Source organism: Myotis brandtii, unplaced genomic scaffold (genome assembly GCF_000412655.1).
Source record: "Myotis brandtii unplaced genomic scaffold, ASM41265v1 scaffold422, whole genome shotgun sequence".
NCBI classification, from domain to species: Eukaryota; Metazoa; Chordata; class Mammalia; order Chiroptera; family Vespertilionidae; genus Myotis; species Myotis brandtii.
The window spans coordinates 203,805-215,513 of NW_005366171.1; the positions used below are offsets into that span (position 1 = coordinate 203,805).

Sequence of the window (11,709 nt, forward strand, 5' to 3'; positions counted from 1 at the left end):
TGGGCATAGTAACCTTACATAGTAGTAAACATGGGCCAACCAATACCCTAGAATATTACAAATTAGATTTTCACATCTCATGGCGGAAGCAAAGACTAATAAAAAGGTTATTTTTTCCTTCCTGACACCATTGAGAACTGTTCAAAGCATGTGAATATTTAACTTTTTAATGTATTTGACAAAATGATTTTCCAGAGAGATTGCACTAATTTTTTAACCACTTGCATTGTACAAAAATGTCTAAACCTTCATTTTACAGCTAATGAATTCTGCCACTTATGAATTATGTGATTTGGGGAAAGTAGCTTAACCTCTCTATGCCTGTTTCCTCATCTGCAAAATAAGATAATAGTGTCTACCTCATAATGTAGACAACATATTACTCATGTTGCCAGCCGGAAGGTAATGTGCTGAAAAAGTTGAGGTTCTTAAATTAATGCCTGTCATAGGTTAAATGCTCAATAAAATACTAGTTATTATTTTTGTAGTGGTCATTGCTATTAAAATCTTAGCTAATTGTCCAAGTGAAAAATATTTATCTCTCATTGTTGTTATTATACTTATTGACTTATAATAATATGCAATATTTTTCTTATTAGTAGACATTGCACTTCTTTTTAAATAATCTATGTCCTTGGACTCAACAATTTTCATAGTGTTTTAAAAATATGGAATCTTAATGTAATGAAGTATTTTAACTTTTGTCTGTCATCTCCCTTGAATACTTTCCTCAGCTCATAGTTATCTTTTAATTTTGTCTTTGATATTATCTCATTGTAGTCCTTGATTTATGTTGTAAACTCTGCATGTTTTCTTAGAAAGCTTTTGTGTTTTTCAACCTGGTCCTATCCAGATATTACAGTTTGGGTTAGGGTTAGGGTTAGGCTTATTTTTTCTCTCTTATTGTTCTAGTTTTAACATTTTACGCTTTAATCCAAATAGAATGGCCCTTAGTGTGTGATATGCTAAAGGTTATTTTTAAATACAAGTAGAGTTTGCTGTTTTTTAAGAGGTAAAATTAAATTTGATGCCTGAAAACTATTTCATGTTTTTTAAGGATATGTTATAAGTAAAAATGTAATATTTTTGAACAGTTAGTATATAGTTTTATGCATGGCAATAGTCCTAACAAAATACAGAGTCATTCCTAACAATATGGGTATAACCATTTAGTAAAAGCCACACGAACTCTAATACCCTCACATCACAACTAGTCAGGAAGGCTTTAATAAAGGTTCTGTGTATTTTTTAAAGGGGACACTGGGGAGAAGATTTTGGGGGGAAATTAGATTTAAATTATCACCAAATAATAAGAATAAAAATATTATATTTAGTATTAATTAGAATAAATTTGATAAGAAAAAAGGTAATACTATCCAATTAGGTGTCAGTTTTAAATGAGCCTCTTCTACAGGACTTGAAATCACAAACTCAAAGTTTTTCTTTTTGTTGGTGCCGAACAGGTTAACAGGCATAACTCTCAATGGGAGAAGAAAACCAAACCTTTGTGACTGAGTTCATCCTCCTCGGCCTTTCAAGGGATTTGCAGACCCAGATCCTGCTGTTTATTCTTTTTCTCATCATTTATCTGTTGACTGTGCTTGGCAATTTGCTGATTATCATTCTCATCTTCATGGATTCTCGACTGCACACGCCCATGTACTTTTTTCTTAGGAACCTCTCTTTCGCAGATCTTTGTTTTTCTACTAGCATTGTCCCCCAGGTGTTGGTCCACTTCCTGGTAAATAGGAAAACGATTTCTTTCCTGGGGTGTATGACACAGGTAATTGTCTTCCTTCTGGTTGGGTGTACAGAGTGTGCTCTGCTGGCAGTGATGTCCTATGACCGGTATGTGGCTGTCTGCAAGCCCCTGCACTACTCCACCATCATGACACAACAGGTGTGTCTCCAGCTGGCGGTAGCATCCTGGGCCAGTGGGGCATTAGTGTCTCTGGTGGACACCTCATTTACTTTCCAACTTCCCTATCGAGGACAGAACATTATCAATCACTACTTTTGTGAGCCTCCTGCCCTCCTGAAGCTGGCGTCAGCAGATACCTACAGCACGGAAATGGCCATCTTTGCAATGGGCGTGGTCATCCTCCTAGCTCCTGTCTCCCTGATCCTTGTCTCCTACTGGCATATTATCTCCACTGTGGTCCAGATGCAGTCTGGGGAGGGGAGGCTCAAGGCTTTCTCCACCTGTGGCTCCCATCTCATTGTCGTTGTTCTCTTCTATGGATCCGGAATATTCACCTACATGCGGCCAAACTCCAAGACCATAAAAGAGCGGGATAAGATGATATCTGTGTTCTATACAGTGGTCACACCAATGTTGAACCCCATAATTTATAGCCTGAGAAACAAGGATGTCAAAGGGGCTCTCGGGAAACTAATTGGAAGAAAGTCTCTTTCTCAGAGGCAGTGACCTCTGGGTGTGACTTTTAAAGCTCTGGTAACATCCTTACAGAAGGAGCAGGACTTCGATAGGCAGCTATGAATTAGGTCATTTCAGGAAGAAGCATGAACATGAAGGACATGTTCTAGGAACTGTGAATACTGCACCCTAAGCTAGGACACAGGGAAGAAGTAAAAGGATGAAAAGTTAGGTTGCATCCTGAGTATGAGAACCCTTGTGTTATTTTAATATGTTTATTTATTGAGTTTTGAGAGAGAGAGGAAGGGAGAGGGATAGATAGAAACATTCATGGATCGGCTGCCTCCTGCATGGCCTGTACTGGGGGGAGGGTGTGGAGCCTGCAACCCTGCCATGTGTCCTGACTGGAATCAAACTGGCTACTTCTCGGTTCCTGGGTCACGGCTCAGCCACTGAGCTACATCAGCAGGGCATCGCATCGTGTTATTTAAAGGGAGCTTGTGGTTAATTCATCTAACATGAAGATGTTGTAAGTATGATCCAAATTAAATCTAGGAGGTTTAAAGTGGATTATCTTGAAATAATCTCTAATATGAATTGCATGCATGATTCTAATATCAAAGAATATTCTAATATCAAATTTGGATGTCCCAGGCATGCAAACCTAGGAATAGGCTCTAATTAAAACATTAAAAATATCTGGAAGTCTTTAGTACTGGGATCATGGACAAGAGGATTTCAGCTTGTAGAAAGGTACTAGCAGCAATAATATTTTCTAATTCATAATGTTCTCTCTGAAAGCTCCAAAAAAAAGATTTTTATATCATCAATCCACATTTCATATAATCATGGGTATCAGAGTAAAAAAATTCAACAGTCATCTAATCCAACCATATGTCTGAGGCTTAAACCACCCCATAATATCTTTATTGAATCAACTGTCTAGCATTTGCCTAAACAAGAATGATATAGTTCCTTACTCTCTTGGATTATTCTCCTTCATATATAGATAGTTTTTCTATTATAAATATGTTCTTCATGGTAGGTTAAAACCAACTTTCTTGAATCTTCAACCCACTTTTTCTAGTTTTACTCCTAAACATTTTTATTATCCTTCCATACCACAACTCACTAAATATATTAGTTTCTACTAGTATATTTACCCCAAATTAGTTATCATACAACCACCCACTTTTTAAGATTTCTTTATCTAACATAACTGCCATCCCCACTGTCCAAATTCTGAACCCACCGAATCCTGAACAAAATGAAATGCTTACTGTTTTAAGGCACTACGTTTTAAGATGGTTTGTTATGCAGCAATGGATAACTAAAACCCTGAGAGAATCATGCTCCCGTTTATTCCATCAAAACAGATGCCAGTGGGCCTTTTTCACTACCAATGAAAAACTGTTTGCTTGAAACTACTACCTCTCAGTCTATGGAGGGAGAAGGGCAATAAAAGGCCAGAAAGCTCCTAAAGAAAAAAATATTTAGTAAACTCCCCCCAAAATAATAATTAATATGATGTATCTGTCAGGGTCCTTAATTGCAAGTAACAAAAACTGACTATACATGATAAAAACTAAAAGAACTAATATTGAAATGATGGTAATTCTGGTCCTGCAGCCACAAGCGTAAACCAAATCCATCTCACAGAACTGCTACTCAGCACTAGATGGCGCACTTTACACTGCCAAGACCATCAGTGCAGGACCAGGGAGCAGGAGAGGGAGAGGCAGAGGGTGAGGGAGGAGAGGATATTAAGATAGTCCTCATCTGATTGTGTTTACTAGTATATTCCCAATTGCTGGTACAGTATCTGCCACATATTAGATTCTCTATGTAAGTTTGCTGAATGAATATAGAAGTGGTCTAGAAAAAGTGTTGGCTTAAGTAATTAAAAAATACAGACAGGTTAGTTAATAATAAGTGAATCAATAAATCAGAGAAGCTGAATTTCATGATGATAGAAGGGAATGGAGTTTGTAACAAACAAGTCTATGCATCTTAAAGATCTAGTTCCAGAAGGGTTTGGAGTCCTTTATCTTCACAGTGACAACCATATCTTTTTTAGTGGTTCTCTAGAGATTACAATAAACAGCTTTAACATTTTCAACCTACTTAGAGTTAACGTTACACCAATTCTGGCTTGATAAGAATTTATTTCCTTCAGCATGTTAAAGGTGATATTTCACTGTCTTCTGGCATCTATTGTTTCTGATGAGAAAAACCACAGACATTAAAATCTTAATAAATTATTATCTTTTTTTTAAAAGAGGAAACTTGTAAAGTTGTGCCATAAAAATAGCTGGACCTTCAGTGAGTTGACTGAAACCTGAAAATGACCCTTGTTCAGTTAGAGAGCAATGTATGGGTTTCCTTGGACCTTTGAAAACATGGTCAGAAACTTCATATCTACCAGAGGTATGAAAGGAAAGCTGGTATTCACACTCCTCTTTATTGCATTTTTCATTTCCATGCACTCTTAATTGGCTGAAGACCATGTTTGAGCATATTTAATGACAATACTTCCAAGTTAAATTTTTTATTATACCTAACTAGTTATATATGACTAGAGGCCCGGTGCACAAAATTCATGCACAGGTAGGGTCTCTAGCCCTGGCCAACGATCAGGGCTGGCCAGGGCCTTCCTTCATTCCATACTGCCCCCTGGTGGTCAGCACACATCATAGCAGGCGGTCGAACTCCCAAAGGGACAATTTGCATATTAGCCTTTTATTATATAGGATTTTCAAAATGCCAACCCCTCACAAACTATTCATGGCACACATCATTCCACCATTCTGTCATATCTTACCAATAATCCTCTAAATCTTGTGGCATTGAGTAAGTAGCTGTGGAACAAATATGAAGTGATCTGAGCTTGACGCTTAGCTGTGCCATCTTTCAGTTTCAATAAATTAGGATATAATAAAGTCTATCATATAGTATTGTGGCGAGGATTGACATGATTCTTATAATTCACTTATGATAGTAATGATTACAGAAGAAGTTGCAACAAAACAAAAAATCCTAGTTTTGCATCCTGTTTTACCTTGGTCAACTCATGGCCAAGATTTATAGCTCCTTAAAAGGCTTTCCCTGACTGACTAGTTTAAGTTCTTCCTCTGAGGCTCAATACCCTCTCCTTTAACTATTTTCTCTATTTTTATCTGTCTGTAGTCTCACCCCCACTCATGCCATCAATTACCATCTATCCAGAAACGACACTAATTTTACATGTCTAGCCCTAAGATCCGGATGCCAATTGTTTATTTGACATTGCTTCTTGGATGTCACAACATACCTCATCCTCAGTAAGCCAAACCTGAACTCGTGATCTTCTGCAAGATCTTTTACCTTGATACAAAACTGAATCAATAAAAACCATGCTAAACCACGTTTATGCAAGACGGTATTATGTCGAAATTATGTCACTGTTTTTTTGGTTCCAAGCAAATTAGGAGCATGGGGTTGCTAGGAGAAGGTAAGAAAGATTTTAGCTAATTTTCTTGTAAGGGATGGGGTTAGCGACTTAAATTTGACACTCCCTTCTCCTACCCACCCTCCGAGGATTGCACCCATCCCTTCCTGACCCTATGGTTGGGCCAATTTTACAGAGTGGGTGTGGCCTAGAGAAATGGGCGGGACTAGGAAAACCCCGCCCCCGCCCCTCCGGAGCCCGGGTCCACCTCCCAGACCCCTGGGCCGCGGGGGGTTCTGGGTCTCCTTCCTTGGCTGGTGCGCGTGCGCAGGACTGCGTGGCGGGCGTGCTTTGGCATTTATGACACTGATGGGGCCGCGGCGTTTAAAGGCCTGGAGTGGCCAGGGCTTCCTGATGGTGGTGTGACTGCCAACTCCCGCTGCCTTCGCCGGCCAGGACGCCACTCCCGCGCTCTCCTGGGAACGGACGCCCGCGGGTGACTGAACGGAGCGCGCGCTGGGAGCCTTGCTCGTAGGTATCACCGGGTCAGCGGGCGGCGAGGACGCGGGCGCATGGAATTGGGAGCCCCGCTTGCGGACGTCTACGCGGAACGCGCCCTTCTCCTCGGTTTGTTCCCAGTGACCAGGTTCCAATACGGGCTCCTCGGTCTTCGCGGGAGAAGCGGGTGGATGGCGCGAGCTGACCGGGGTGGGGGCGAGGGCTGCGGAAGGGTTTAGTGCATGAGAAGGGTCCGAGGGCCCAGATAAGAGGGTCAGGGTGGGGAGCAGGCGGCTGGGTTCTTGATCAGGCTCCGCGGAGCCAGATTTCGCTCGGCTGCTGCCCCTTCTTCCATTCTGTAGTGGGGCAACCTCCAGGGGCTCAACCTGGGGAGTATAGCTTGGTCAGCTGGTATTGGAACGACAGGTATTGATTCCTCGTGGAAATACCAATTGTGATTGGATCTGTCAACTGGAAAAGAAAATGGAGAAAAGTTCATTCCAACTCGTTTTGCTTTCCCAGTCATTCCTAGCCACTCCCGCAGAACATTAAACCCTCCAGGTATCTCTCTTGCCCTAGCCAGTTTGGCTCAGTGGATAGAGCGACGGCCTGCGGACTGAAGGGTCCCAGGTTCGATTCTGGCCAAGGGCACATACCTGGGTTGCGGGCTCTATCCCCAGTAGGGGGCGTGCAGGAGGCAGCCGATCAATGATTCTCTCTCATCATTGATGTTTCTATCTCTCTCCCTCTTCCTTCCTCTCTGAGCAATAAAGGGAAAAAGAAAGGAAAAAAAAAACTCCAGGCATCTTTCTTATTTAAGACATTCATTTCCAAACTGTTTTCTGCCCCTCTTTATCTGAGCTAATCTGAAAGGCTCTCCTCAAGCTACTGCCCTACTTATGACCTATTCGGTTAACAACCTCTTCATAGACAAACTATCTTTTCCCTACAATACACACCTGTTCAATTCCTTGAAGCTGTAAAATTCTTTGAGCTTGTGTCACCTGGTCATTTAATTGAACTCTCCAGATTCCGGTCACCTGCGCCTTCCTTCCCCAGTGATACTGGCTCACTGTCTTAACTTCTGCGCCTTACTGAGTCCTTCCTTCCCCAGTGATACTGGCTCACTGTCTTAACTCTTCATCCCGAATCCCACCATCAACCTCAAAGGCATCTCTCTATTCAGTTTAAACTTTAACACTTCTTGACTTTCTTTATTCCAATATTCATCACTTACTGACCACTTAAGCTCCTCCAAGTCATGGCCCTTCTATCACCTAAACTTTTCTGTATCCTAAATGCAAGCATATCATCCTGAACATCTTCACCTGTTTTCCTCGCTCTATAATTGTTTATACTGAATATATATTAACTTACATTTTTAACCTGTAAATCCCTAGTGTATTTTGTTGTTTTTCCCACTGAGTTTAATGTTTAATTCATCTCATTCTTGATCAGTTGTATAGCATGTTCCAAAGAAATATATTCACACACTGAATAATTATGAAAGGAGTATTTATTAAAATACATTTCATTTTCAAAATTGAGCTATCATTTTTGGAGGACATCCTGTATATGTAAGGCTTTGCCATTGCCTTACCATGAAGCTTGAGCTGTGCTCTATAGATTATGATGTGCAATGTTTTTAACTTGAGTTGGTTTTTAGAAGCAACATTTAATTTTCATAGCATTTGAGAGTGTTTTTTCTGGTTTTCATTCTAGTAATAAATGTTGTTAGTACCACTCTATATTCTTTTTATTTATTGCATGGTAAATTGCATCCAGACTAGCATCATTATAAACTGGACAGAAAACTATATCTGAACTTCCCAGGAGTTTTTTGGCAACCTAATAGCAGCTTTTGTAAACATTCTCATCAGTGTTTGCATTCTATCTGGTTTAAATATCAGACTAACCATGTTATTTCTATGCACTACTTAGTAATTAGTTTTAGGGTGTTTTTTTTTATTTTAAGGACTCCGAAAGTTGTCTTAATCGCCCATTCTAATGTGTCATTGTTGATTTCATCTCATTTTCAGAGGGTTTTGCTATAAATATATTTCAATTATATTTTTAGGTACATTTAACAAGTTAAACTTCACTATGAGTTGTACCTTCAATCATGTAAAGTTTCCTCTTTGTCTATTTTAATGCATTTGTGCTTTTAATTCAATATATCCATGCATATTTTATTGTTTACATTTGCTTGTTATGTTTTTAATCATCACTTTATTTTCAACTTTGGAGTTCTTTTATTTTTGATGTCTCTTGAATATTTATGTAGTTGGGTTTAAACTTTTACCCTGTACACAGTATTTTTCCAATAACTGTCCTTGTTGTTATTTCTATTTCTCATTTTTGAGCTTCCTTTTCTTGTGTTGTTTTGTTTTTAACATATTGCCTGTGAGCTTTTCACTCCTCTTTCTCCCTTTCTGTTAATTTTAAAAGTATTTTGGCCTATAGTTCATTGTTTTTCTGGGACTCAGTGACACCTCTTTGTCACTTTGAAATTTTTCTTTCTTTAAAAAAATATGTTTTTATTGATTTCTTTCTTTCTTTCTATGAACCTGGACTTTCCTAACCTTTGGAGGTTGTATCTCAGGAGTTGAGAAATAACTTTTGTGCACAAAGTTTTCACCAATCTGTAAAATATACTAATAGTCAGACATAAACATGTATGTATGATAATCTGTTGAGTGCGTTTTAAATGGATACTGTATGGTTTCGGCAAGACACAATGGAAAACATTGATAAATTCTTCTCATTTGCTTCTAGCTCTTCTTTTTTAAAAACTTTTGAACCCCTTCTTTCATTTCTCCCATTGCTCACCCACTTCTTCCAGCAACCACCAATCTGTTCTCTGAATCTATGAGCTTGCTTTTATTGGCTTATTTTGTTTGTTTGTTTGTTTGTTTGTTGTTGTTGTTTTGGGTTCATCATATAAGAGATCATATGTTATTTGTCTTCTCTGTCTGACTTATTTTACTTAATGCCCCCACGGTCCATCCATGTTGTCACAAATGGAAAGATTTCATTCTTTTTTATGGCTGCATAATATTCCATTTTGTATATATACACCACATTTTCTTTATCCATTCACTTATTGATGGACACTTAGGTTGTGTCCGTATCTTGGCTCTTGTAAACGGTGCTGCAATGAACATAGGGATGCATATATCTTTTTGAGTTAATGTTTTCATTTTTTTCAGATAAATATCCAGAAGTGGGATTGCTGAATCATATGGTAGTTCTATTTTTAATTAATTTGAGGAACCTCCATACTCTCTTCCCTAGTGCTGCACAAAATTACATTCCCACCAAAAGTACACAAGGGTTTTCTTTTCTTCACATTCTCACTAACACTAGTTTCTCTTGTCTTTTTTATAATAGCCATTCTCACAGGTATAAGGTGGTATTTCATGGTGGTTTAGATTTGCATTTCCCTGATGATTAGTGATGTTGAGCATCTTTTCATGTACCTGTTGGCCATCTGTATGTCTTCTTTGGAAAAATGGCTATTCAGATCTTCTGCCCATCTTTAAAATTAGATTGTTTTTGCTATTGAGTTATATAATCTTTTATATATATTGGATATTAACCTGTTATCATATATATGATTTGCAAATATAGTCACAAATCAGTCAGTATGATTAGCTAAGTGAAGGAAAAAATCATATCATTTCAATAGATGCAGAAAAAGCATTTGACAAAATTCAACATCCATTTATGATAAAAATTCTTGACGAAGTGCATATTGAGTGCTTACTATCTGCCAAGAAGTGAGATGAGTGTTCTTTTAATCCTTATAATTTAATCAGATAGATATTGTTATAGCCATATTGCGGTTGAGAAAATGCAAGCTTTTGTTAAATAACTTCTTCAGTTTCATACAAATGGTAACTTCAACTGAGATTTAACCTCAAATCAGGTAGACTCCAAAGTATGTACTCCTAGTCACTATCTATTGCCTATATCAGGGTTTCTTAATTTTGAAAATATTGATATTTGGAGCTGGATAATTTTTTGATATTAGAGGGCTGTCTATTGTCGGGCGTTTAGTAGCTACTCCCACTAGGTGCCAGTAATAATAACTCCAAGTCGTAACAACCAGACTGTCTCTAGACATTGCCCTGGTGGCAAAATCACCCCTGAAAACCACGGCCTAGAGGTGTATAATAAAAAAAGACCTTTGCATGGTAAATTGCATCCAGACTAGCAGCATTATAAACTGGACAGAAAACTATATCTGAACTTCCCTGGACATAATGACTGTTGTAGTTGGCCAAGCTCTTTGGGGAACCCTGGGTGCTGTGCTCTGAGTTTTTAGAAGAAATATTGGCTCCTGCGGATAGGCTTTTCAATCAAGATGCTTTCTGCACAACCTAGGTGGGTCTCTTGACTTGAGCTGTATTTTAAAGTGAGGACCTGAGAGCAGATGTGTCTTGGCAGCAGGAAACCACCCCAGTCAGGGAGACCTATGACTCTGAGGCGTCTCGTCAAAAGTTCAGACATTTCCAGTACTTGGGAGTGTCTGGGCCTCATGAAGCCCTGAGCCAACTCTGGGAGCTCTGTCTTCAGTGGCTGAGACCAGAGGTTCATACTAAGAAGCAGATCCTAGAACTGTTGGTGCTGGAGCAATTCCTGACAATTCTCCCTGAAGAGGTCAGGACTTGGGTGAATTTACATCATCCAAAGAACAGCAAAGAAGTGGTGACCCTCATAGAAGATGTAATGGAAGACAAAGGTGAGAATATAGAAAACTGGATGTGGAATAGTTGCCCTGGAGGGAAGGGACAGCATATTTTCCTGTTATAAAGAAGAAAAACAAGAATGAAAGGAGAATCCATTATATTTACTTGCTTAATTTTAAGAATATTATTTGTACTATTTTATCTTTTAACACTATGCTAATATGTTCACTATCTATGGGTCATATTTGTGTATTTTTTCAGTCTCTCAGGTACCTGAATGTTGGCTTTCTATCTGAAACTCCTGGAATTCCTGGAAATTTTATTTGAGTTATAACTTGGCTCAAATCACACCATATATATAAATATATATATAGTATACAGGTACTTAGCCCAAGCCTAAGAATTACTGGACTCCTCTGATAAGATAAATTCAGACAAAGTGGGACTTCCATCTAGGAAGATGCAGCCCCTGAACAAGTTGATGGCTATCTCACAACCTCACAACCTGACTCTGGATGAACAAAGTGAGGACCTGAGAGCAGATGTGTCTTGGCAGCAGGAAACCACCCCAGTCAGGGAGACCTATGACTCTGAGGCGTCTCGTCAAAAGTTCAGACATTTCCAGTACTTGGGAGTGTCTGGGCCTCATGAAGCCCTGAGCCAACTCTGGGAGCTCTGTCTTCAGTGGCTGAGACCAGAGGTTCATACTAAGAAGC

The 11,709-nt window shown here is 39.1% G+C and overlaps 1 protein-coding gene across 1 annotated transcript; it reads left to right on the forward strand.

The window, feature by feature from the left end:
- The first annotated feature begins 1,459 nt into the window (after positions 1-1,459).
- Positions 1,460-2,428, forward strand: LOC102252707 (olfactory receptor 2D3). The gene has a single exon (XM_005873986.1). The coding sequence runs from the start codon at positions 1,484-1,486 to the stop codon at positions 2,426-2,428; it is 945 nt and encodes a 314-aa protein (XP_005874048.1). The 5' UTR covers positions 1,460-1,483.
- The last annotated feature ends 9,281 nt before the right edge of the window (positions 2,429-11,709 follow it).